This window comes from Pyxicephalus adspersus, chromosome 3 (assembly GCF_032062135.1).
Source record: "Pyxicephalus adspersus chromosome 3, UCB_Pads_2.0, whole genome shotgun sequence".
Taxonomy (NCBI): Eukaryota; Metazoa; Chordata; class Amphibia; order Anura; family Pyxicephalidae; genus Pyxicephalus; species Pyxicephalus adspersus.
In genome coordinates, this window is record NC_092860.1 from 10,352,038 (window position 1) to 10,379,696 (window position 27,659).

The following is a 27,659-nucleotide window of genomic DNA, read 5'->3' on the forward strand; positions in this document are numbered from 1 at the left end:
AGCATTCGTCACTCCACTTTTCATAACGAGACAAGCAGACCATTTATAAATTGTTTTTTATTATTTTTTACAATGATTTTTTTTAAATTAATGTGATAATTACAGATTTTAAAAAATGTACATTTTATATTCATCCGGAAAAAAATACAACAGCTCAGCTGGTAAAATTATACATTTGTACAGCAACATTTCATCTAACTCATGACAACTCCAGACAAATAAGAGCTAAAAGTGCAAACCATTCCAAAGTAAATATAATGTTTTGCTTAGGCTGATCATTTCTTGGGATTTACAGCTGAGAATGAGGATGGTGTTTAGCCTGGGACTGGGGGGCGATGGATACATGTTCAAGATATTTGGTCTAGTAAATGATTGGAGTTATGTATAAAACATGAAATATATATTTATGGTGTCAATCCGTATATTCTTAGTTTCTTGAGAGCCCCTGTAGCCTGAAAACTTGCCGCAATCTAATATGCAAATGTTTCACTATGGCACTAACCTTAGCCTTTTGGACACCCCCCTAATGAAACCTCAGTGAGGTGCAGGAAGTGGGAGTGGCCAAGTCTTTGCTTGACTTTTTACACTAAAGTCAAGATTTGCATAGCAGAGCTTCTGTGGTTCTGGGAAGCCTGAGAAGGAAGCTGCTATTCAAATTAACCCCAAGATTTTAAAATTTGCCCCTTAAAACATCCCTGCTTTTATGAACAATCTTACCATAAACCCCCTTCTTATCACATTTAATAATATATTAAAGATTTATTATATTATTGTATATGTAATCTTGAAAATTACTTTAAAATCTTGGCAGCCGTGTGGTTGGGGAGGAGTCATTGGAGTCAGCAGAATTTTGTTAGCACAGAAAAGTTTTAGTTTAGCAAGTGAGGTTGTGCTGAACACAAATTAATTTATCAATGATCCCTAATCATGAGCAAGGAGAATAAAAACAGGATTTTTACATTTATGACCCTTCTATGAATGCATAACAATATCACTGAATCTCCTTTATATAGTAAAAATGACAAAAATAAAACAATAAACCCACTCACTAGACTTTTTAGGAGAAAACTCAGGTGCTTCAAACATTTCATACCGAGGCAGATTACCCTGTACACCTAAAATGGTCCAGCATAGAACAAATAAAACAAAAAAACTTCGCTTCAGGACTTTAGCACCAAAATCCCTGATGAAGGGGACCATGGAGTCCCCGAAACACGTTGGATGTTTTCTATGAATTTTTATGCACCCGTAAAGATTTCTTCAAACAATTATGCTCTCCTTTCCTTCAGCTTTCTTCATTGCACCTGACCCTTGGAGGCCCCTGATGGTCTAATAGACAAAGAGGAGTTTGTCTTTAATTTTAGATCATGGGTCCAATACACAAATATTTACATGAAAAAAACAGCTTTACATCCAATTTTGACATGCCGTAGGTCATAGGGCAAAAATACTCGTCAGCCACCTTGTTAAAGCCAATTTGTACCAGTATAGGTCTCAAACAATTCTTACTTTACATCTAAACCCAAAACTACATTTTGGTTGTTTTAAGGAATTCTCTTGTTGTTTATTTTTGACATTTTTGTCCTTGTTTTGGAAGGCACAAAAGTAAGAATTGAGGGGTATCTCGACTTAGATTGTCAGGACAGAATTAGGTGTCCCCATTGGAAGATTCCCCCTGTAACCCAATTCTGTTGACAGTTATCCTATCACTCTCAGTCTCAGTGACAATGGCCACCGAGGCAAATAGAGGGGTAAATCTGCCCATTGGGGCCACAGCTAACCATACAACCCTGACAAAGGTTCTAAACCTTCTACTCCATTTACAACAAATTTAAAAAGCTTTGACTTTAAAGTTTACCCCAGACAAATGTTTTTTTTTCTTCCTGTTGGGTATTGTGGGGAAAGAAAAAGAGTCCCTGTTGGGTTTTCTTGATGTTTGAGGAGTAGTTTTCTTAGTACTTGATGTCCTGTTGGCCTCCAAATTAGGACAACAGGGATCATTAATAAAAAGTTAGAATAAAAGTTCTAAATCCGTCCAACACGTGAACAAAAAGATTTTAGGTACCCAATAAAAATGTATTGCACTCTCCCAGTTTCTTTGTTTCCATATGAGAGATTTTTTTCATTTTCCTTATCATGTGACACTACATCACAATATGGCGGTCTTGATACGCAATATCTGATATCCTTTCTTCCCAGTGTCCTACATGGCATGAAAGGCAAAACCTCAATTATGAATCCTCTACTCTGGGTAGTAGGACAGAAACCAATCAGATTATTTTTAATGTCTTCAGATTTCTTTACCGACTATAAAAACTTTTGGTCGTACCGTACAAAACCAGACTTTTCAGTTCCGGAGGGCCAGTCTTGGCTGACCAGAAAATGGAACGTTTTATTGAACCCGGTCAGTAGATGTTAAGCTCCCTGTCGCCAACTGCGCCCTCTAGAGGTGACCACCGCTGAACGTTGCCACTGGCAGACACAAAAGGGAGCAGAACTGGTCATGAGCCGTCTGTGACCAATGCGGTCTGTAGATTTTACGGAAGTCTCTGATTTCAGGCTTGTAACACGGCGATACCTCACACCTATATAGAGATAAGAAATAAATATAAAATACACACTGTGGAAGCTGCACGCACATTAAAAAGTTTTTGAAATGTTTGAAAAATTACCACTTCGGCTCCAGCATTCAGATACCCCTCAAATGTGCTGCTTTGCATTTTTTGGAATAGATTTGAATTAAAAAATGCAAATCAATATATTACCATGATAAAAGGAGATTTTAGGAAGACTGATTGGTCAGTATCCTGTAATGCCACACCTTGCTGTGACTGATCAATACTTATATGTCCATGCTTTTGGTTCATGTAAAAGTAAAGCAAAATGCACAACAGCACAATCTTAAAGTTCTAGTTAGAATATAATTCTGCTTTTTGCAGGCGCTCAGCAGCTCCAAGTGAAATTTTTGACAGTAGTCATGGGGTTCCATCTGCTGGCTATACTGCCATATTACATTTTTTTTCGTTAAATTTATTTTAAGGCCGAAACAACTTTTCTTTCAGCTAAATACATTTAGGTGCATCAAAATAAAATGTGTTCAATGTCCTACAATTTTACAAAACAACCTCATCAGAAAGGCCTGTCTCCTGCCAGCATACAGCAGGGAAGGACCCTGTGCATAAAAGCAGTGGTCTCTCTGCAGCTGTCTAACGTGACCCCTACGTCAGAGCTAGAGCTCTCCAGTCAGTAGGCTATAGCTTTGCTGATTGCAGGGCCATAGGTCCCATTTATCTAGGAGCTTTCCCTTATCATATCCTATATATAGTAGAACTCCCTTGGTTCATCTGTCTCCTTTCACTGCTATTATATAGACATTCCTCCTTTATAGCACAATGATTAGGAAGAATATCTTACTTGATAACCCTTTGAAGGATTTTTCGCTCGTCTTGGTCCAGGCACAAGGGAAATGTTCCTCCATTCTGAGCAATAATCTGTGCTTTGTCTACTTTGATTTGTGAAATGCTGATCTGCTGAAAAGAATTGGAAAGATTAGTAGATGCCAGAGTTAGCTCAATATTTAGCTATCAGCATTTTATCATCATTGACTTCATATGATTTATTTCGCCTGTCAGCTTCCTCAGGAGATTTGGGGAAAAACGTTTGTTTACAGTCTGTACATGAAAATAGTATATACATTAAAAGTTGAAGTACATTGCAGCTTTTGTACCATTCTTGCTCATTTTTTTTATGGAAGTGTAATACAATGGGGTTGATTTACTATGGAAATGTAGCCTGTTCATCCAGCAAAGTAATTCTGCAAGGATAATTCACTTCCCCGTCCCCCGTCCTTGGATCACCGTCCAGTATCCCCGTCCTTGGATTTATCAGACCAATCAAATGCAAAAATTAAACAACATCACTCTACTATGTTACACCAAGACCGGGGCAAATCCTGCTGGGTAATACCATATATATGGCTGATGTTTGCCCCCTCCTGTCCTGTGTGGTTCTCACCTGATTGAAGCTTTTCTTTGTCTTGGAGTTTTGCCTCTTTACCACCTCCCGCACAGTGAGATTTAGGCATTCCATTCTGGAATCTGAACAAAGCACATGATAGTATAAACTCAGGCCGCCATATCAATAGAAAAGTGTATGGTAAGTACTTACTGCCTGCCTGCCCAGTGGGAAGATTTACCACCAAGCCTGGTTCTACTGTGACAACTAAGCCTTTGCCAGGTTCTTCTGGTGTTCCCTTTATACAATGAGTTAAATAAAGTGCTCCAAGACTGGAGAAAAAAGATTATCATAGCAGGACCTGGGTAATCCATAATGGATCTGATCTAAAGTTAAATTTTTTTTGCCAACTAATAGCAAAGGTTTCTAAGAAATCCGTTCCAGGTTTGCTGGATCATCCAGGTTCTTCTATGATAGGCTATCTTCAATCTTGGAGAGCTGTGATAAATCAGGTCCAATGTCTTCTCTATATATTTGGAGAAGGGAGCTTTACCCTTTTGTTGTAGGAACCAGATCAAGACCTTTACCAAATATTTCAGATGTTCTGCTGTTATGGGGTAGGAGAACTCCACATCAATTTTACATGGTGGGCTCCCATTCAAAAGGCTTGATTTAATAAAGCTCTCCAAGGCTGGAAAGGGTACACTTTCAGCAGTGAAGCTGGGTGATCCAGCAAACCCGGAATGGATTGCAAAAACATAATTTGCTATTTGTTAGCAAATGATTTCAATCCTGGACCAGATTCATTCCTGGTTTGCTGGATCACCCAGCTTCACTGCTGAAAGTGTATCCTCTCCAGCTTTGGAGAGCTTTAATAAATCAGACCCAAAGTCTAAAAAGTCAAAATGACCAAACTCATCTTTGCAAGACCTTCTCATTACACTGCTCCTCTCCTCTAAAGTTGTCTTCTGGTTAGTCTCCTGATGTCTTGGGTCTTTATTTTGATTTTCTGTTAGTGCCATTCTTTGCAGTGGTGACCCCAAGCCAATCTCATGGTATCACCTGCCCATAGTGTCCTCTCTCATCAGAAGATATGGCCGAAACAGTGCAGGGAGGGGACTGAGAAGATCAATCTACAGCAGAGCCCTAGTTGTCACAACCACGTGTCATGTATAAACAGGCATTTATATATATATTTATATAATAATTACATTATAATATTTGTTCTCTTACCGAGTTCCTCATACGAACTGCATGCTTTCCTCAAGCTCACTGACGTACAGACTTTTTCTCCATCACTCCATCGGCTCCGGCCACTTACGCTGGACTGTGGGAACACAAGGTTGACCTTTTTTATAACCGGGCTAAATTACTTTATATTTGCAATAAATGATTTTAGACTTTTTTTAACATAGCAATGGGCAATGTGCAAAGTGTGTCAATTAATTAGAATTGCAATTTTATATTTTTGTTAGATCTAATTGGTCGTTCTGGTGGTTGTTCATGATTTTTAAAGTTCAGGCTTTCCAAGATTCCAATGTGGTTTTTTAATATATTAATGTGAGTTAAATAATTTTGTCTAGCATAAAGGCAGTTACATTTGTTAAAAAAACAAAGTCCCGTGACCCAGGCCATTTCTGCTGCAGATCAGTTAATAATGCAGGAATACAGAAGTTTGACTGGTCATGGCATGTTTTGCATTCATTGAAAAAAACCTCATGACTGTAGCCGAGGAAGAAGGCAGTGTTACCTTACCTTGCTGTAGACAATTTGTAGTGTAAATGGGATTGCGTCGCGATCTCCGTCTATTCCGAGCCTCTTACAGCCAGGACCTGAAGACAAAAGAGGTAATTAGACATTAAAGGAAGAACTTCTCCGCTTACTTTTGGCGGGTACAGTAGGGAATTTGTGATTAGGTAGAAAAATGATTTGCTTTCTGTATGTGTGTCTATGCAAGGCCACTGAAAATTAGATTTTGGGTTTACCCATACATTAAAGGACAGCATTTTCAATGGAATTCTGCAAGGAATTTAGGTGGTCCAATACTAGCACTCAAAGCTTAGCGATAAAAACCCAGACATTTGTATGTGTTGCTGGAGAATTGCTTTCACTTCCTGTAGGAAAGAAAGCATGGAAGGTTTAGAACCTTTGGCCCAATCAGATCACAGACAGCAACAAAACTTAAATGTTTTTACACTTCACAAAGTCTTTCCTACATTTTTTTAAAGATATAACTGACTATGCTTTGGCGATATGGCCACCTTTCCACCATCCCACTTCCCACTTTTTAATGCTGTGTATCATTTACTTTGCTGTAGTACTCACCTGAAGCTTTGATGGCTCTTAGAGCTGCAATATGACCGAGCTCCAGAGATTGGATGAAGACCTCAGTCTGTTTTCTGCCTCCATCAAAGGTGATCTAGAATCAAATAAAGACATGTATGAGGCAATTAAGCAAACACCCAAAATCTGACTATTTTATCAACAGAGAAAACAAAGTAAACAATAACATGCTCAATACAGTTCAAGGAATGGAATACATTGGCATCAGAAAGTGTCATTTACCTCCGCCCGGTAGAGCTGCAGAAGTAGAGATCTTTTGGCAAACCGGCAATAATACAGCACCATGTCGGCAAGGATGGGCATTTTTCTTGTGTCCTCCGAGTCACTTTCAGGTGTATTTGACTGTGAGATAAGAGGAAGATCGTGTAAAGTGTATTTGTGACTGTTTGTTAAGCAAGAAAAAGTATTTTATAATTACTTTGCTGCTTCTCCTATTCAATTTTGACACCTTGCCTTAATAGCGTGTAGTTGGTTTATTCACTTTGATCCCTTTTAAACCTAAATTTGGATCTTCTATCCTGTTTAATTTAATGCATAGGGTCCACTGTTGGTTGATTACGTTAGCAATAGTTACCTGACAGAGAGCGGGGGTTGAGAGGTCCATCAGACCCAGGATATTACGCTTGTACCAGGGGTCCAACATCCCGATGTAGTGAGAGATATCGTTAGAGCTTTCCTCATCACCCTTTACATCCTGTGGAAACATTTTTACTTTAGCTATGAAGAAAGGAAGAGACTGAAAGAGAGTAGCAGAAATCTGAAGTGCAGAGAATGGCAAAAGGTTTAGAAAAAAGGATTGTTTTTGCATAGAAAAAAATACAAAGTATACTTATCATGTGTTAAATATTCACATCATGATCACACAGGTTGATAATATAGTACAGAGTTCATTGTAGAACTGCACATTTAGAGAAAGAACCAACAATCTCGGCCCCAACGCGTTTCGTTATTTAGCTTTTTGCTGTACAATAAATTGCCTAAATTTATACAGCAGCCACTGAACCTCCTTATTCGGCTTGGTAACTCACCTCTCTAAATGAGTACTCACGCCTCACTTATTTTATACACATTTTTAATGGGGTAGCAATAGACTAATCTTACCTCGGGCAAGGAACTCCATTGTTTTAAATTCAGAAACTGTATTATATTTAAAGGAAAAGATGGCAATAGCCTATGTACAAAGTGCTAATGCAAATTACGGGGCTCAATAGTTATGCAGGAGGATGGCATTTATTGAGCAAAGCAAAGGTCTTTACAAGTACGCTTTGCACCAGTTTTCAGACTCTAACCAGACTGAACCTAGTGCATAGCAAACAAAATTTGATAAAAACAGTCTGTACTCCATGGATATGAAGAGGCATAGGATGGTCTGTAGCATGTGTAGTTCAGTGTGCATGTTTGAAAGCAAATATAGATATCTGTTCTCTATTATAAATGAGCCTAGTTTGGTTTTAGGTTTAATTTTAACTACAAAGATATGAATATATGTTAAACCATCATATAGTTCCTAGCATTATACCAGCACAGTTATAGCTCCTTGTACAATGTCAGTTTACCTCTAGAATGGATTGTCCAGACGGGCTAGGAGATTTTAAAGGTGAGCTTGGGCTTGTCAGTGAAATGCATGGAGAGGGATTGTTCCTCTTCACTGGGACGTAGTACAATTGTAGCTTAAAGAACCTTGTCAATAAGGGACAGCTGCTTTCCTTCAACCTAAAAGAACCAGGTAGACAAAAAGAAATATGTGAAATGTCGTTAGGTGCAAATATCAATATAAAAAAGCTAGAATACATTTGTCTATGGATATTATTATTGATTCAGGTCATGGTAAACCTAGTAGCCATCAGTCACATTCTACTAGACTTTCACTATTCAATAAGTTAGCTGAATTAGATTTTGGCTTTACACACACTTTAAAATTGAAATAAAAAAACCAAAAATACCCAAACTCACCGTAGATTACTGTAAGCCCTAGCTAATTTCCCAGAAATTCTATCAGAGCCAAACACTACAACCCTCAGAGTTGAAGCTTTTGAGTCCTCGTTGCAGCTCAGAAATGGTCTTCTATTTAAAGCTAGCTTTTGGTTCTGTTGGATCTCCCAAATATGGGAACCAAGAGCGTTCTGAGGAAGTGACTGGGACCTTTTGGACCGTGCCGGTACTCTCCTGACTTGTGGGGTGTACAGACTTCCTGCTCGCCTCAAAGGGAGGTTCTGATGAAGGTTGGACATTGAACCCATTATCGATGGAGTTGGAGAATTGCCAGTCTCTGCCTTAAGTTTGGCTTTGTGTCCATTGTTGCGTGGTTTAAAAAACTTGCATATCTTTTGGGTGAATTTTCGGTTGACCCGTTCTTCCCGATATTCTGTTTTGTCAGATATCTCCTGGGAACTGTCGTCGCTGTCTTCCATGTATCCACTGTCCACACAACTGGACAAGCTGGACACAAAAGACTTTGTGCTGTTGTCTATGAGGTCAGGAGGCAGGATGGTAGTGGTTGTCTCCTCTTGAATGTTGCTTGGAGTGTTCCAGTAGACACAGCACCTTGGTTGTTGGGAGAAAACTGAGTCTCTTTGGTGACCCTCATTATTAACCTCCTCCTCTACCTCTTCCAATTCCTCTTCATCCTCATCCTCTTCCTCATTGACCTCAAACTCTGGAGAGAGACACGTCGATCTAGTGTTTCCTTCATTCAAAATTATATTATTCAGCACATCTGTCAAAACATAGGAGTAATATATTACAGGGTGGAGCAATGACTACACAAAGATGTATTTGCAAAATAGTGTCACACTCCTCTGGAGAAAGGCTCATAGAACCACAAGAAGTGGAAGGATTGTGGCAGTATAGGAAAATAGATATGTGCTATTTGGCCTAAAGAATGCAAGCACTTGACTATCACATTGTCTGTTTGATTGGGCAACCAAGTAGCAAATGACATTTAATAAGGATAAATGTAAAGTTATTTATGTATTATGTAGTATATGCACTTGGGGGCTAACAACATGCATGCTTCATACTGTTTAGGGGGAAAACATTTGGGGGAGTCAGAAATAGAAAAGGATCTGGGGGTTCTGGTAGATCATAGACTTAATAACAGCATGCAATGCCAAGCTGCAATATCTAAAGTTAGCAAAGTACTTTCTTGTATCAAAAGAGGAATAGACTGCAGAGATGGAGACATTATCCTGCCCCTGTACAAAGCATTGGTCAGACCACATCTGGAATATGCAGTCCAGTTCACAAAAAGGACATTGTGGAATTGGGGAGAGTGCAGAGAAGGGAAACTAAACTAATAAAAGAATGGAGGAGCTCAGCTATGAGAAGCGACGTATAAGGGGGGATATGATCACCCTGTATAAATATATGAATGGTCCATATAGAGAACTCTTTTCCCCATTATTCACTTTGAGATCATTACAAAGAACAAGAGAGCACTCTTTGCGGCTGGAGGAAAAGAAGTTTGAGCTCCGGATAAGGAAGGAATTCTTCACTGTAAGGTCTGTGAAAATGTGGAATCGGCTCCCTCGGGAACTAGTTTCAGCAACTATTATAGATTGATTTAAGAAAAAGCTGGATGATTTCTAGAAGTTCAGAATATAACTGGGGATTAAGGCCTTAAAGTAAAGATAACAGTGACTGTTGATCCAGGGAACATCCGATTGCCTCATGGAATCAGGAAGGAATTTTTTTTCCCCTGTTGAAGCAAATTGTACCAGGGTTTCTTGCCTTCCTGTGGACCAACTATGTCTTATAGGGTTTTATATATGGGATTTGTTTATTTCCCCAGTGGATGAACTTAATGGATTTATGTCTTTTTTTAACCTAACCTATGTAACTATGTAACATTTATGTGGGATCCTATTCAAGATCTATGGCCATTAATATGAAGCCAGCCTCCTATTTAGTTACTATGATAGCCTCTACTTTTCTGAGAAAACTTTCCACAAGATTTTGGAAGGTGTCTGTAGGAATTTGTGCCCATTTGTGAGGTCAGGTGCTGATGTTGGATGAGAAGACCTGGCTCGTACTGGCTTGTGTTCCAGTTTTTCCCATAGGTGTTCAGTAGGATTGAGGTCAAGGGTTTTAATTTTCCCCACAGCAAATTGGTCTAGCCACATCTTTATGGAGCTGGCTTTGTACACAGGGGCACAGACACAGAGGAACAGAAAAGGACCCTCACCAAACTCAACTCAAGAGCAAAAATGCCTAAAATGTATTTGTATGTTGTAGTATTAAAAGGACCCTTCAATAGTGACAGCTGAACCCAGTCGTTTGGAGAAAAGCCCACATACTATTGATCATATAATGTATAAGCTATTTGGATCTCATGCTTACCAAAGTTGTCTTGGTCCCAGCTGTATGTGAAACATTTGGGCACTGGCAGCGAGATTGGCAGGAAATGATTAGTGGAAATAGGAACTAAAGAGGAAAAAAATTATTACTATTTATCTTATTATTTATTCATATGCAAAAAAAAGAAGCAAACATATACATCTGTCTCTATCTAGAACCAAATGTTAGATTATTATTGACTGTTGGTATAGACAACATGTCCAGATTGCCCATTATACAAATGATTTTGCAGGAAAGAGATCACTGACAATTCTGGTGCGGGATGGCGTTCAAGTTTGAGGCTTTTTTGTTCATAACAAATGAAGGTTTTTGCCTTTTACAAGTTTGCAAACAAATATAAGGATGTGCAAGTGTTGAAAACCAGGTCCTAGCACCCAATGATTTGTGAATAGTGGTTGTTGGAAGTGGTACCCCTCAAACATCCACCAATCAAAGAGACTGCTGCCAAATAATTACTATAGAAAGTGGGTTCCATATTGGTACACAGCAGGCAGTATATTCATCGGCTGGGGTTTTTAGGTTGGAGTCACTGCTAAAAATCAGCCAAAAAGGACATTGTCCGCCATCTATTATAGTCACCAACTCCCATTAGAGCCCTTTTAAAGTTTACCATTGTGTGGCTTGATGCAACCAGATCCTGGTTCCCAAATCACATCAATAACCCCAACTATCCCAGAACTTCCTAAAGCTGATTACCTTGCACTGGCCAGATATCGGTTGGTCAGTTTAGAACCAATCATTTATTTTCTCACCTTCTGCCTCCCCCAGCAGTCCAGCCTGTGTCCCAATTTCCCGCAATCTGTCTTTCAGCCAGTCCCGGTTCCTGTCTGTGTTATTCTCACTGGCTGAGTGCTCCAAAGCTTCCGTCAGGTCCCCAAAGATGGCTTCAAGTTCTTCTAAAGTCTTAGACTGGAAGAAAAAAAAAACATTATTAATTATCATGCACGAGGCAAAATTTTCTGTAAACCAGTTTATTTTTTAGAGCATCCTGTCCTGTTTTCATTTCTCTGCGAAACCCTGCTAAGTTATGACATCTCCAGCTCACAGTAATAATCATAAAATCAAGCAAATAGTAATATTGGCCAGAAAAGAAACATATTACGATTGTAGTGCCCCTTACATTGGAGTTCATTAGAAAAATAATTTTCTGACACTGGTAGTCCGTGCAGTGGTCCTATACATTGGTGATCAATATGAGAAGAATCCCTTATACAGGTAGTCCCCGAGTAAAGGACATCCGACATACAGACGACTCCTAGATACAAACTGGCTTCCCTGCTTGTGTGCAGGATGGAGGCTTGATGGGGGGAGGGGGCAGTTTGCATGACTTGTAGAAGAAATATTTTGCTGTTCTGCAACATCTTATAACTCTTTAATGACCAGGACAAACTCTGCAGTTGTTTCTTTTTGAATATCAAAGCACAGCTTGCTCCAGAAGTTAATGAATGTCTAGGCTGTGTGATTAACTCACAGAGAGTATTTTATACAGTAACTGACACCATGCTGTCTAATAATATATTGAGACAAACATCTGTCCTAATTGCATTTATTAAAATAATGTGCCTGTTCTGATTTACATACAAATTCAACTTAAGAACAAACCTACAGTCCCGATCTCGTATGTAACCTGGGGACTACCTGTATTTGTGGTCAGTGGGAAGCCTGTCCCCAATACAGGTGGCTAAAAAGATAATTATTTAGAACACTGCTCAAGCAACCTCTGGAGGAACCCTGGATTACTTTTTTGAGACTTGAATGGTTAAAACCCCTTACAATGTTCTCCATTGTAAGGGTGAGTAATGGAACATCGAGCGTCTTATACATACCTTAAGTGTGTCTCCAATGGCGGAGATCTGGCTGGAAGGTCCTAGGTTGGCTTGGTAGAGGTGCTGGATGAGAGAGATGTAATTGTTCTCAGCACTCTGCTCAGTGTTACTCAAATGTTCAGCAACTGATAAGAACTCTCTAGGAAGCTCCCCTGGGTTCACCAACAGCACCGTCCTACAAGGATAGAAGTGTCCAAAGAATGAACTACAGAAATTAGGTTTTGTGTATTTTTATTATTATTATTATTATTATTATTAATATCACCAATACACAATTATAATACACAATACCAATAATATTACATTCGACTGCCAGCAGACTGTAATTGCTCAGTGTTCCAGCAGATGGCAGCACATGACCATTTGATTCATTAACAATGAACCTGCGCATGAACTAGTATAAAATTCTCATAGCAGCAAATCACTTTCTTTATTTTTTAGTGCACAATTAAAAAAGATTCAATCCCCAGTTGCTATGGGCAATAAGAAATACATGCATAAACCTCTAAGTTTTTAACTGATCCTATGCTAAGAGATGTTTGTGGTTTGTGTTTGTTGAGGTCTCCTGTTGTTAATAATAACCATTGCTAGATTATCAGACCCAATCTCTGGCTTCAGTACTTTTTTGTATACCTGATTCATAACAAGCACGTGGCAAGCGAAAGTTCCAGGTAATAAGCCTGATGGCCAGGCAGCCAACGGGAGAAAGTCAGAAGTGCCCCAGTTTGATGAAATTGTCGAAAAGGAAAGAAGTCAAGGAAAGGAAAGATGTCAAAGTTTCATCTAACCTGTACTAAGAAGACATCCAGAAGCCAACTAGTTGCTCTGGCAATACAACATTTTCTATTTCCGAATTTACATAATAATCAATGCATGCTCCTTGTAACCATCAGGAATATTTCTACTTCAGTAAAATAAAATCTGATTGGTTCCTTTGAGTTACTTTTACAATGAGTGGTCAGGGGAGTTTATTCCTTCAGCATGATATGACCATAAAATGCCCAAATGGTGGTAGATTTAACAGCTGACCATGGCTGACCACCAAATACAAATTAAATTGTACAAAGGCTTAGAAGAGAACTTCCTGGCCAGCTGTCTTGTGCTTCATGATACATTTTACACATAAATGATAGGATAGCATCTAAGGCTTCTGAACTTGTAGTATCAGATAATTGTTACAATGTACATTGTCTTTTTTATTGCTATGAAGAATGTGTGAACATTTGGGTAGTATTTGGAATATATACATGAATTATAAGCCTTTTATCTGCTGGACTGCTCTACTGATTCATTCACATGGCTGGTCCAAATCTTCTAGCAAAGAATTACTTCTTACCGTATATCCTCCTCCTTTTATCTTTTGTCAGTGGTTTGAATTCAGAATAACATTTGGCTGAATGCTGAATGAACGCCAGAACAACATAAAAACGATAGTGGTTAGATGATGATATGGGGCCATCGGAATGGCAAGGTCCTGCTCATGTGAATGAAGCTTAAGGACTGTGTCCCACAAACAATTTTGCAGCAAATACTCAATTTAGCATTTTTTTGCAATGCAAAATTTAATTGCAGTGAATAAAAGGTCTGTGTTGTAGCAATTCCAGCATTATAAAGCTGTACCCCTGATAAATTTGCAGCATTTTTAGCTAAGTGCAGAATCATCTGATAACTCTGTTGTCTACAGCAGCTACTAATGATTTGTGAAAACACAGAGAAATAATACAGACAGCAGAGCAAATAATCAAATGTATTTGTAGTTGTAATGTATTTGTAGCTGCTATAAATGTTTGCTGGTGTGAAAAAGCCCCAAGTCCCAGTACCAGCTGAGGACACTCCAACCCTCCTCTTGCAACACCCATATTGAATCTTATACTCACAGAATGCTAGGCAGGGAAGATTTAGTTAGAAGACCTTGTTCTGCCCTCACCATGCGCTGGTAGGAAATTCCTATTAAACAAAAAAAACAATGAAATCAGTAATACAAACACTCCATGATAAGGTTGATAGCAGGAGGGGTCAAATATCTCCCACACAAGTAGTAGCGGGTATTTGCATAACACAGGGTGTGCACCATGGGACTTCAACATTTTAAGCACATGCAGTTTCAAGGAAAATACAATACAATTACTAAGTGGGAAAATCTAAAATTTAATTTCAGTTCACATCCATATGGGCACCTTTGGCGACTTTGAGAATGTGTAGTCTGTAGGTAATTTCATGCCACATGTGTTGTGAGTGTGTTATATCTGAAATGTTCTGTTTGAAACCTAATATGTTGGTAACTTGTGTTGAATACACTTTGTATGAGTACATAAAAAGATGTTTTAATGGACGCCTTGTAGAAAGGATTGGATTTTTGGAATGTCAAGGCAAAGGGAAGACAAACCAAGCATGCAGGAAAGGTGAAAAAAAGATGATCCTAAAGGTGACGTGAACATAAACATTTCTTTTGCACCAACATTGCTGGGGGTCAGGCAGTCCATACATACATATGAAGCCCTATGCCCTTCCTTGTAGAACCCTTCAATCCCAGTCCTTGCTTATTGGAAAATGATGGATGTTCTGCACATGACCTGGTTTCCTAAGGATCTCCAGACAGCCTATTCTTAGTCTGCTTTTCATGATCTTCCTGTAACATGACTATACAAGCATCTCCCCATTTATAGGAAATGCATTAGCTACCCCCTTGATAACAGTGGTAGAAGACCATTTAGATATTCTTTCATTTCAAACGTATCTTTTGTTATTAAGGCTAAGGCCTTACATGCTTGTTATTATTATTATTATTATTACACAGTATTTATATAGCGCCATCATATTACGCAGCGCTGTCCATAGTTGTGTCCATAGTTGTGGACACTAACAGTTGTGACACTAGCTGTCCCTTAAAGGGGCTCACAATCCAATGTCCCTTTAGTCATATGTCATTAATACAGTCTAAGGTCAGTTTTTTTGGGAGGGAAGCTAATTAACCTAACTGCATTATTTGGAATGTGAGAAGAAACTGGAGTACCCGGCGGTAACCTAGCCAGACACAGGGAGAACCTGCAAACTCCATGCAGATAATGCCCTGGCTGGGATTTGAACCTGGAATCTAGCGCTGCAAAGGCAAGAGTGCTAACCACTGAACCACTGTGCTGTAAAATAGAAATTCAAGAATTTGGGTACAGCCTAGATATAGGGAACATCTTTCCTTTGGGCCAATGCAATATTTCCCTCTCTGTTTTTCCATTTGTTACCTTCTGGTTGGGCTTCTAGCAGACTCAGAATGAAGTTTAAGGCAATCCTTGAAAAAAAACTGCACCCCAAGCTCATAATGGGGTAGTTAAGGCTATCTAAGTGAGTAAGAGGTGTCCTTGGTGTTTATTTTGCAGCCCACATGAAGATACCTGGAGCTTTTTGTTCTTCACTGATGAAGCTGAGAAGCTCCTGATAGATGTCACAATACGGAGCAGGCCAGGTGAGGAAAACGTGAAACGTATCGAAGGCTTTCAGAAGAAGGTCACAATCTTCAGGGATCCAGGGAGCCTGCAGAACCAGGTTTATATTAAATGTGGTCACTGTAGCTAATGCAATAAGTTTGTAACTATATACATTATTTTTTAATAATAACATTGACATGTGCTACACTGAGGTTGATTTAATAAATGAGTTTAGGATGTTCTCCAAACTATCGCTTTGCAAAGGGACACGCTGCATGAATGGCACATATTCCTTTAGTAATGACTGCAGGTTGAATGTTGACGATTGGAATGGAGTATTCCAGTTTATCTTGGTTGTCCCTGTATGCTGGCACCAAGGGAGAGACATAAACATGACAACCCACCCAGTTTCATCCTTTGTGTATTCTGATCACTGTCCTAAATCTGTAAATACCGTTACAATGTATTCCAAGGGCTCTTCTTTACAAATTTTTCCCTTGTCAATTAGCTCTAAATTCAATCATTTTCTTTTATTTAGGAAGCATCCCCTATTGTGCCAGTTGTGTCTTTTTGAGATTGAGCACTAGGTGGCAGAATGATTCATTGTTTTATTAGGAACTAAAATGTATTATTATTATTATTATTAATATTAATTATTAATATTATTATTAATAATAAAAATAATAATAAATAGGATTTATATAACGCCAACATATTACCCAGTGCTGTACAATAAATAGGGGTAGCAAATGACAGACAGTGACACTGGAGAAGAGGACCCTGCCCCAAAGAGCTTATGAGAAATTTAGAGAAATTCGACCATCTGTCAGCAAATTGGGCTTTTAAATAGAGCCCCAGGAGTCCCTATTTAATGTACAGCGCTGCGTAATATGTTGGCGCTATATAAATCCTGTTTAATAATAATAAAAGGAGTCAGACCGAAAACCCGTAGGGGCAAATCCCCAGCTTCCTCTAGCCTGGATCTCTAAATACTTACCAAAAGAACAGCAAAATGGAACATCAGAGCCAAGGGAGCAAGAAGTTCATATTGACATTTTTCTTGAGCCTGCAAAAAAAAAAAAAAAGGCAAAGAAGAAATTCAATATCAATTTACCCCAAAGCTAATACAGTTCAGATTTAATTCCTATAATTTAAAACTCTTCCAGATAACTGTAGTAGTGATCAGAATACTGTGAACTCTAAATAAGCTTTCACAGATGTGGTCAGAAAACTTTTTAAGTTGTACTTAGTAGAGCTCTTTTTTAAATTTGGTCAGATTCTTGACTGATCTCCCAGCATTGATTACATAGTAGATGCAATAACCAGGGGTACTCAGGGAACCTACGTAAATGTAGACAATGATTTTATTGTTTGTCACAGCTGAACCTTACTGTCAGCATATAAACAGCTGGTAATAATAGTAAACACCAATTAGACAGCTTTGATGCTGTTGTGTATTTGTGGCTCAGGAGGTGACCCCTGGGGGGGTCATTTGTGTCACCTGTTCTGATTAATGACATCCAGGCCACGTCCTATGAGTTTAGGGTTTGGGAACTCCGAGCTGACTTCCTGCCTGGGCTCTCCTGTTTGTCTTCCACCCTTATTGTTAGCACATAGGATCTGGACAAGAGTGTAAACTCAGGAAACCAAGTCCAGCGTTCCTATTCATGCCCAGATGTCAGCGAAACCCCTTTTTCCCATTCCTAGCAAGTTCCCACCGAGCTCTTGGGACTGCAGCACCTGATACAGACTTAAAGTGGACCTTTCCTTTAAATTCCAGGCTTCACATATAACAATTTCTCCTGTGTCTATTGTCGTTGCTTGACACCTGCTGCTCTTATTGTACAGAGCTGCAAATTACATTGGAGCTGTAATCATAATATAATATGTTGGCATTGCCAAATAACAGTATTGCTTTGACTAAAAAAAAATCCCTAGTTTTCTTATGTCAAATGTAAATGTTGCTTATGTGCTCCTGTCCAGATGACACAAGCATGTACATTGGGGTGTCGGTGCAATTCTTGCCTCTGTTCACAAATGTCTGACACTGCTGCAACCTCACACCTTGTGTATAAAGTTACAATGTCGCAGTCTTATCACTTAGGGATAGGAGACTGAAGAAATGCTTCCACCTGCCTGCAGTCTGATGACATGAATTTTACATAGACAAAGTCACTTGATTGGAGTTCAAGGACAAAAAATATTGATTAAAGATGCTTTTTTTTTATTTCAGGGGCTTTTTTAAAAAATGATAAATGATTTGCTGCCTATTGTGACATTTCAGAAACGTATTCATACAGAATCTGTTCTTTTTCAACACACATTGAATACATAATACATTTATGTACATAAATATTGTATTCATAGTATATAAAACAAGTATCCCTTGAACCCCTCACCTCCTTGGTCCTGTCCAGGATTTTTTCTGCCAGTATAATGTGATTGGCAGCCTCGCGGTTCACCAGTTCCTCCAGACTCCAGTAATTAAGACACAGCCCGGCTAGAAGACACAATGTGGAAATTATTGCATGCGTTCAATTAGAAGACTTCTTGTACAGTGACATTGGATGAATTTCTTTGGCTCCACATCTTCTTTAATATTTATAAATATATATTAGATCCAGCATTGTAGCATGGCCTCCTTTACCCAATAATAACTCTGTTAATTGCCCTCAATGTGCTTTTGGGCTCTAGGAAGGTAGCTTTTGTCCTTTTACACTGAATATGTAATATGCCCCAAAATGACCCTTGAATGGGTCCACAGTGTGCCTCTTTTTGTCCACCTACCATGGCTTCCTCCTTGGCTGGCCTTCACCATCTATTTAAACCTTATCAGGAGGATCAGGCTTTCCACTCACATCTGACTACCTGAATCTATATCATACAAGAACATCCAAGGCTGGTGGCGATAGACTATCATGAGTGAGCCTGAGTGATTCCACAAACCTGGAATAGATTACTTCAAATTCATTTGCTACTAGTTGGACTATCCTGGACCGGATCCAGGTTTGTTGAATTACCCAGGCTCACCCATCATAGTCTGTCTTCTCCACTTATGGAGAGCTTTAATAAATCAGGCCCATTTTGAATGGAGCAGGGAGGAGGTGTTGTGACCACCACATAAAGCACTGGCTTTTCTAAGAGGTTTAGGTTCCCTAAAGTTTGCTTGTGTTAAAAGCTTTAGTGATTGTGTCATAGACTTAATAAAGTGAGTTAAGCCATATAATGTTGTGCAAGATGTGTAGGTTTAGACCGACTTGTTTTTTGTTCCTCTGTCGGTTACTTTAGGCACATTGCACATTGCACTTTAGGCACATTGCATGGTAAAACCGCTGGCATGTTCTGAGTACGATGGCTGGTGGCATTGTTTGTGCCACATCGACATGTGTATGGCTACCTTTTCTTATTTCTGATTGGTGGTGAGAGAATTAAAAAAAGCAGCAATGCTCGATGAGCCACACCGAATGTAAATCAGGAAAATAAACAATTACAACATCATTTGAAAATGTATTTTTGTATTATGAAAGCTTGCATTATTCACACTTTGTTTACTGCTCCTCTAAGCACAGTGGGATTTTGACCTAAAGAAATACTTCCGTCAGCAGACTGCGAAAAAAAAAAACATGATTTGAATTTCACTTCCTTCCTGCTATAATTAAAATTACTGATGCACCAAATGTGGTGAAGTTCTGTATTTTCTCTATGCAGGGCAAAGGCCATATACTATGTCAGCCTAGTGGGGCACAGCTATGATGGTTGCCAAACTGGATCTGGCTATCGTCCCCAGATAACTTCTAATCTAATCTCTAAAAAAGAAAGTTTTTTTTTTTATTTACTACCATTTAAACCTATATCTAAACCCAAGCAGACTGCAAAATGGCTGCATTTGTTTTCATTCTTTCTGACTTTTTTCACCTAGTGAACCTACCATTTACACACTGTGCTAGTATAATGTTCACCCCATTTTTTAACCAGGTGGAGAAATCTACCAGAGCTGGCACACTGCCCATACTCACTGACTGCTTTCTGCACACAAAGCCTAAGTGGTTGTCTGATGACAGTCGGATGGCTTCTGAAAAGTGCTGGGTGGTGCACCCAGCTAAAAAGGGCTGGAGAGAACATTGTAGTGTGTTAGGACTTTAGAACACTTCCCCCTCCTCTCCATAACACAGAGCTATATATACTACTATATATTTACTATATAGTAGTATATATATCCTAGGAAAACTGAAATAGGGGTTAAAAATAGAAGAGAGCACTAGATGTCCAGGATATGTTTTTATCAAGTTTTACCAAAACGCTATCAGTGATATATTTAACAGACCAAAGGAGGAAATAAAATGCTAGAATGTTATTGTTAGGATTCACACACATATATGGCATTTTCTAGTTATAGAAATGTCTGAATCAGTAACCCAAAGTTGCAGGAAAGGAAGTCCCAGGGTAATAAGAACTCTTGATCTGAATACTACTTTTCAGTGACCCCTCCACTGAGAATTCTAGTTCCCTGTGTGCAAAGTCAGTGACCTGCAACAAGCATGAAGTCAGCACTTCTGATCTGTCTACTTGTTCTGGGTCAGTAATTTTAGAATATATTGAAGTCATATGATCGACAGTCATACAGAAGAAGGACAGCAAAAGCAGCCCTGTATTCTTCTTATGCTAGATTTGAATAAGAAAGCTGATTTAAAACCTATAGTAAGTGTTCTTAAAAATGGGCACCATAGGGAAAAATATTGGGATTCATGTTCATGTTCATGTTGAGTGCTTAATATGACAGGTTCTCTTAATTTGTCCTTATGTGAGAGAGTTGTCATCAGGACAGGTGTCCCCATTTGATGATTTCTCCTCACCTACCCCTTCCTAGCACTTTCTTTGGCAGTGACGATGGTCAACAAGAGAAAAAGACAGGAGGTGAATCTTACCTTTGTTTCTGTCTGAAATCTTTGGCAATAAATAAACTTTAGATTTAGAATGTTAAAAGTTTCACCTGTCCAAGAAGAGGAGGAGCCAAGCGTCCCGGTGAGTCCATGCAGACATCTCTCTAAAGCGTGCTGAATCCTGTCCTCGGTACAGGATGTGTTCTGCATCTTAAGACATGTCCTGAAAGGAAAGAAGCATCCCGTTATGCACTGTAAAGATGGCTACTTTGATGACTTCAGGTTCCTAACATCCAACTCTTCCATTCCCCTATTTCAGTCTGGCCCAGTTTTGTTGGCACAGAGCTTATAGACAGAAAACTGGAAGGTGCCTCCTAAATGGAGGATGTTCCTAAAATGTATGTCATTTGGTGATACTTGGGTAATATCAAGAGTTTCCTCCAAGCTTCTCCAGCAACAGAACAGCCACACTGAAATCCATCAGTCACAATCTATTTTACATAATGCTTGCACCTACATTAGAATAGTTTAGCCAGAAATCTTGGTATAAATTCATACTTGGAGTAAACAAACTAATGTCATGTGCGATTTGACCCCAGGACTCAGAACTACAAAAACAAATGTATTCACCTGGTAGAGTGGGAGCTAATGGAGAAAACGACCTGGGAACCCAAGTATAGAGATCCTTAGGTGTAGAAACCCCATCTATGCACTCATGTGCATATATCCCATCACAAAGACTCAAGTTCACTGAGTGCACCTCTAAAAAAAGCCTAAGTTCAGAGATCCCACCACTAAGATCTCCTCTAACAAAGGAATTCAAGTGCAAGGAATGCATCTCCACTCGTGTGCAGATATCCTACCACCAAAGGAACTTGTGTGGAGCCCCAAACACTAAAGAAACTTAAATATAGAGATCCCACTTCCAAAGGAATTCAAATTTAGAGATCCCACCAAAAGAAAATAATGTCCAAAGAATGAATCTCCAAAGAGACTCCAGTTCAGATATCCTATCACCAAAGCAACTTAAGTTCAGAGATCCCACCACAATGGAACTTAGGTGTGGAGATTCAAACGCCAAAGCAACTTAAGTGCAAGACAAAAGTTAATCTGTGCTTTCAATTGCAAAGACTAGAGAGTACCCAGCATTACTAGAGGTACAAAAGATATACCCAGCATCCACCAAACACAGTGGATTCCACCACCAAAGGAACTCAAGTTTAGAGATTCTCAAATGCAAGATCTCAAATGCACCACCAAAGTAACTTTGAGCTCTCTAATGCAAAGATTGGAGAGTACCAATCCCCACAAGAGATACGATATTTAATATTACCAGCATCATTTTGGATGACGCCTAACTCTACTTTCATAAGCGAGCACAGTTTGTCCTCTTCTGACGCAATGGTTCCACCTTCTACATCTTATCAAGGCTGATGGTGAAATTTGTGGCCATATTTTCATATTGGGGAAATGTTCTATGAGTCAGGGCTATGAATGGGACTTTATCCTGCTCTCTTTACCGCAATACAGGTCACATGACACCTCAGGACCATCTAATGCTGCAGTTACTTCCATTTCCTGCTTAAACTAAGTGCTTGGGAGAGAGTGCCACAGTGCAGAAATGGAACATAGACTCAGAGCAACACAGGAAGGGTTAAAAAAAAGTGCAAGCTGATCGGGATGTGGTCAACCTATTAATTTTTCCTGAGAAGCACGCACTAGATAATGTGCTTTTTAAAGTTTTATTCAATTACGAGAGATTAAAGATTACTAGCAAAGTAAATACCAAAAGAAGAGATAACAATTTTCACTATGAGACCGAAAATGGAAAGGCACAAACAAGCATTATAAAAACAAAAGTATGGTTGTAATAAGCTGGATCCTAACATTTGCATTGCATAATAAATGATAACAGAATATGCACTGCTCGGCCAAAAAAGTCTCCAAGCCTGTTGGCGCACTGTTATGATCTGGGGTGCCTGTGTGGGGGATGTTATAATCTGGGGTTCCTGGTAGAGTAGTGTTATGATCCACTGTGCCTGAGAGGGGGCAGTGTTATAATCTGGGGTGTTGGGGAGGCAAGTGCTATGATCTAAGTTGTCTGTGGGGGCAGTGTTATATTCTGGGGTGCCGGGGAGGCCAGTGCTATTATCTAAATTGCCTGTAGGGGCAGTGTTATATTCTGGGGTGCCGGCGAGGCCAGTGCTATGATCTAAATTGCCTGTAGGGTCAGTGTTATAATCTGGGGTGTCGGGGAGGCCAGTGCTATGATCTAAGTTGCCTGTAGGGGCAGTGTTATATTCTGGGGTGCCGGGGAGGCCAGTGCTATGATCTAAGTTGCCTGTGGGGGCAGTGTTACAATATGGGGTGCCTTTTTTTCTCAAAGCATATTTCAAAATGACCATGCCAGAATTCTCCAGGCTCAAATGTATATTTCCATATGTTTGTTTTCAATTATTTTATTTGCTTTGTCAATAACAATACAATAAATAATCTTATAATATAACATTATAACAAGAAACACTAGATAACATATGTTATAATATGTAACAATGTCAATATAGTAGTTAAATGAATAGTTAAGGAAATAAAAAAGGAGACAAGACAAATAGATAACAACAATAAATATAGAACATCAGTACATCTAAAGTTTAGAAAGTATACACTCCATATGTAATATCTGATATTGCCAATCTATATTACCATTAAATAAAAACATTTTACGATCAAGAAATGGATACAGAAAAGGAAAGTTTGGGGAGAGTAGGGTTAGGTTGCATGTGAGACGATTGTATTATGCATTTAGTTTCACTCTAGACCTAATGTGATTGGTCAAATAGTCAAATTAAAACGATCCCAATCTATAGGCATGTAATAGTCTATCCACGTGGACCATATTTGCTGAGTACACTGAGTATTGCTCCCAGTTTTTCATTAGTTAAAAACCAAGCCATTTTATGTTTCACTTGTGTTATTGTTGGATTATATGACCACAAGTTCTTTGGTAGTATTATTTTTGCAGAGGTAAACTAATATTGTAATAGTTTGGATTGAGTGTCAGTACAAATAGATGGTTTTAGATTGGATTTTAGGGGAGAGGAATGACCCACCAAGGTTTCCATATGATTATTGCCTCTCCCAGAAATCCCAGTACACCTCCTAACAATGCGTAGGTATCATTCAGGGTCATCTTCTCTTTTCTAGACTGAGATGTATTTTCAGAGATAAAACGAAAATCTGTTCATGTACAGTTTTTGGGAGTATTTACAATACACTGGCACAGATTCACGCTTGCTGCAGTCTCTCACTGTGTGACTTGATGCAAAGTTACAACATTGAAGTCTATTCACTGGGGAGAGAAGACTGCAGAAATGCTTCCTTCTTCCTTCAGCAGACTAATTGTTTCATCTCAGTTCAGAGTTTCCTTACAGGAGTTCAAGGACGGCTTTTTAATAATATATTGTGGGACTTACAATTGCTGTTGCAACATTTCAGGAGTATATTTCAGAAATGTACTAAAGAGTTCGCTTTAAGGCACCTACACCTGAACTTCTACATTGCAAGTGATTGCTCCAGCATAATACATGGTTTTCTTTTATGTTGAACCATATCTAGAATTTTCAAAGATTAGGATGTTTTGGGTTCATTGAGTACATGAGAAGACCTCGCCTCTTGCATGTCCAGCTCATTCATACATTGTGCGGTGGATTCATTAAGCTGTTTATATACTCTATAATGATATGTAGTATTGGCTGCCAAATCACTTTTTCCTTCCGGCTTCCAGACACCAGCATAGGGAATTGAAACCTTCCTTTACACAATGCCAGACTTCCCTTTCCCGAGTCGCTTACAATGAGACGGCCCCCCTGGATAGCAGGACAAGCGGGTGTGTATTTTATCCTCAATCAGAGCCATTCAGGGTGACCCCAGTTTAACAGGATTATGGGGACAAGTGACCCTCCGGGTCACAGGGGGGCTACACACTGCCTGCCCAGTATTAATCTCCGGGGGGGCAAAACAGGATATATGGGGCGGATGTTCAATCATTTAAAATATATACATGATTAAAATGAACCCATTGTGTACTTTGGAAAATGAGTGCTTTTTGTAATGCTGGTGTAGTTATTTTTACAAATTTTTCCAGTTTATTAAGTCATTCATTTGAATGTATAGTTTCACTTATACTTACAAGACCTTCCTCCCTGGATTTTAATACAATATATTGGCAAAATAAAGACATTATTGACTGGATTCAGCACAGACCTCAAACCTATCTGAACACCTCCAGGATGAAATGCATCACCTACTCCAATCCAGGTCATCTTATCCAATATCAATCTGAGCTCACAAATGCTCCTTTGGTGGAATGGGCCCAAATGGCTCACAAATACACTCCAGAATTTTGCAGAAAGCCTTCTCAAAAAATGGAAGATATTAGAAACAGAAAGAGGGGCAAACTTCATATGGATGGCCATGGTTTTTGAATGGCATATACGCTGATACAGGGGTGATGGTCCACAATGGTTTATCTGTATAGTGTAACTTGTGGTTAGGTAAATTACCAGAATGGAGCTTTGTTTCAGACGGTGTGCAAATTTTTTACATACTAGTTTGTCTAGAGACAGTGTTTGCAGCTTTTACTGAAATTCCACAATCTGAACCATTTTAGTTTTAAAATTGGAAGGTGCACTTTGGTCTTGCATCACAAATGTCTAAGAATTGCTTTGGGTCAGTTCCTTAAAAAAAATGAAATATAGTCCTAAAGCACTTGCCCCGGAGCTGTCCTATAAACATTTAGAACATACAAAAATGTACTTTTTTTGGGGTAAGGTTATTTTTGGTTTTGGAAGGGGGTCAGACTGATTAGTATCTGCATGCTCTGTATGTTTGGTAGTCATCAAAGATTTTTTAGGTTTGTTACTCATCCTGTTTAGTTGTGTGGTGCAGCATTATATGGGGAGGAGTGGTTTAGATATAGAGGTCCCCGCCTTGCAGACAGAAACTACACATACCTCAAACCACAATAACAAGAATTTAACACAACACTACCAAATAAAAAACACAAGTTAGTCACGGAAAACACAATTTTATCTAAATTCTGTAGCATAGCCTAGTTCCTGTTAGGGTAACAATAGCCAATAAAAAGCAATGGGTAGTTCTATCCAACTGGTGTGACATTAACACACAATGGTTGCTCAGACTCAGTTCTGGTTTAATATACAAAACTGTTAGCCAGGAAGAAACTTTCTGCCAACCTCCCTTTGAGATTGGTTGTTTCAGGGGTTTTATCACATGTTGGTGACCAAAGACATACGATTGGACGAGCCCAGTTGCTTTCAGTACCATTAGAAGTCAATCGGTACCCAAAAAATAGGCCGGTAACCAACAATGAGTATGAAAACACAAAAACTCATAACGACCAACAATGTGTATGACAATACAAGAACTTCTAACAACCAATTAAAATAGCCAGTGCTGGAAGGATGGAAATAAAGAGACAATTGGCTTCTGTGGACTACAGACATAGTCCCTTTCAAGCACTTATAAACAAAGCCCTAGAAAACTAGAACATCTGGGTACAATACAGAGGATGTCATTGAGGAACTGAACATCCTGTTTTGTCAGGAGGTTGGTTGATAAGCCTCAGTGGGTTTTAGCACTATGCTGGTTTTCACCTACCAGCTTGCACTAGAAAGACGGCCATTGGAAGTTCATTGGCAGTGGTAGAAATTGAACTTTTAGCCCCCTCTTTACATTATGTAGCAATCTAGTACTGGGTTGGGGTCCATTTCTTCGATGCAACATCAAAACTAATCATTCTATACAGCTTTCATTTACCAAGCTGATAGAACCATGCAGTAGAACTAGCAGGGAATTGCTGCTTATAATATCTAAGCCCCTATTTCTGTAAAATTTGCTGGCTATAGTACGTCCAAAACAGCACCTAAGAAAAAAATTTACAGTACCCTTGTTATCCAGCATTTTGGTTAACGTAACACCATACTTCTTCTGATGAGATACAGAACTGTTCAAATCTCACAAGAAGATACTCTTGCAATGGACGACTCAAGTGTCTTCTTTTAAGATTTGCCTGTATTGCCTTCCCCAAGAATATTTCTGGAAGATGGAGCCATCATGCCCATTAATACATAAACCAGGGACAGGGTATCTGGTGAATATTCTCTTACATTTTTGGACATACTAAAGCCAGGACTGAATATTTTGTAAGTAGATGTTGCATTGTATGGTAAGGTCCTCTTTAAGCTAGTCATAAATTTGTCAACTTTTAGGCAACTTCGGGCACTTTCAATCAACAGGGAATTAAACATACGAAAGCATGCAATCTACCACCCATGGGTTTTATTGACGCTCTGAATCAGATCCATCCCACTATAATACAGGCTAAAAACAAATCAAGGTAAGTCTAGTAATGGGTAAATCAATTTTGTGCAAAGCAATTCTTTTTGCATTGGATTACTTTGAGACATTTTTTTTTCAAATTTAAAAAATTGAATTATAAATACAGTTGCGCCATCAAAAATCCACATTTTTGGCCAGCTTTACAGATTTTGTTCCGGGTTTACTAAATACAATCATGCGGATTTTAGTTTAGATGTATAAACTAGAAAACGTCTTCTTCAAAAATGTCCCCAATTATAAATGGGGTGTTAGTTAAATTTTGACCCTACTATGTGCACATCGCAGGAGCAATTAGGTTTCATCAACCTAGGTAATAAATTCCCGATCATCTCTTATCCAGTTTTGGTGATTTCAGAGCACTGGAACAACATTAGCTTGGTGACAGGAAAAACTAACGGTCTTCTGAAGCTATAGCCTATTCTTTTTTGGGTTGACGTGCTGCCTCCATCGGAAGCCTG

At 39.0% G+C, this 27,659-nt stretch overlaps 1 protein-coding gene and 1 long non-coding RNA gene across 3 annotated transcripts in view; one reads left to right on the forward strand and one right to left on the reverse strand.

Annotated features, from left to right (window-relative positions):
• The window catches only part of LOC140325619 (uncharacterized), an 18,224-nt gene extending 2,216 nt beyond the window's left edge, over positions 1–16,008 (forward strand). The window contains exon 2 of the long non-coding RNA XR_011919706.1: positions 15,854–16,008. This is a non-coding gene — a long non-coding RNA (uncharacterized lncRNA). The remainder of the gene's footprint in view (positions 1–15,853) is intronic.
• PIK3R5 (phosphoinositide-3-kinase regulatory subunit 5) overlaps positions 40–27,659 on the reverse strand; it is a 46,629-nt gene continuing 19,009 nt past the window's right edge. The window contains exons 2-19 of one of the 2 annotated variants that reach the window (XM_072403552.1): positions 20,892–21,004; positions 18,301–18,401; positions 16,899–16,967; positions 15,869–16,007; positions 14,357–14,426; positions 12,480–12,654; positions 11,406–11,562; positions 10,636–10,719; positions 8,251–9,013; positions 7,854–8,010; positions 6,872–6,991; positions 6,520–6,639; positions 6,280–6,373; positions 5,710–5,786; positions 5,188–5,281; positions 4,015–4,097; positions 3,415–3,527; positions 40–2,585 (exon numbers count right to left, since the gene is read on the reverse strand). In XM_072403552.1, the coding sequence (XP_072259653.1) occupies positions 2,444–2,585; positions 3,415–3,527; positions 4,015–4,097; positions 5,188–5,281; positions 5,710–5,786; positions 6,280–6,373; positions 6,520–6,639; positions 6,872–6,991; positions 7,854–8,010; positions 8,251–9,013; positions 10,636–10,719; positions 11,406–11,562; positions 12,480–12,654; positions 14,357–14,426; positions 15,869–16,007; positions 16,899–16,967; positions 18,301–18,401; positions 20,892–20,991 (2,658 nt within the window). In that variant the 5' untranslated portion in view covers positions 20,992–21,004 and the 3' untranslated portion in view covers positions 40–2,443. Of the gene's footprint in view, positions 2,586–3,414; positions 3,531–4,014; positions 4,098–5,187; positions 5,282–5,709; positions 5,787–6,279; positions 6,374–6,519; positions 6,640–6,871; positions 6,992–7,853; positions 8,011–8,250; positions 9,014–10,635; positions 10,720–11,405; positions 11,563–12,479; positions 12,655–14,356; positions 14,427–15,868; positions 16,008–16,898; positions 16,968–18,300; positions 18,402–20,891; positions 21,005–27,659 lie in introns of both variants that reach the window. The other variant, XM_072403551.1, reaches the window with a different exon arrangement.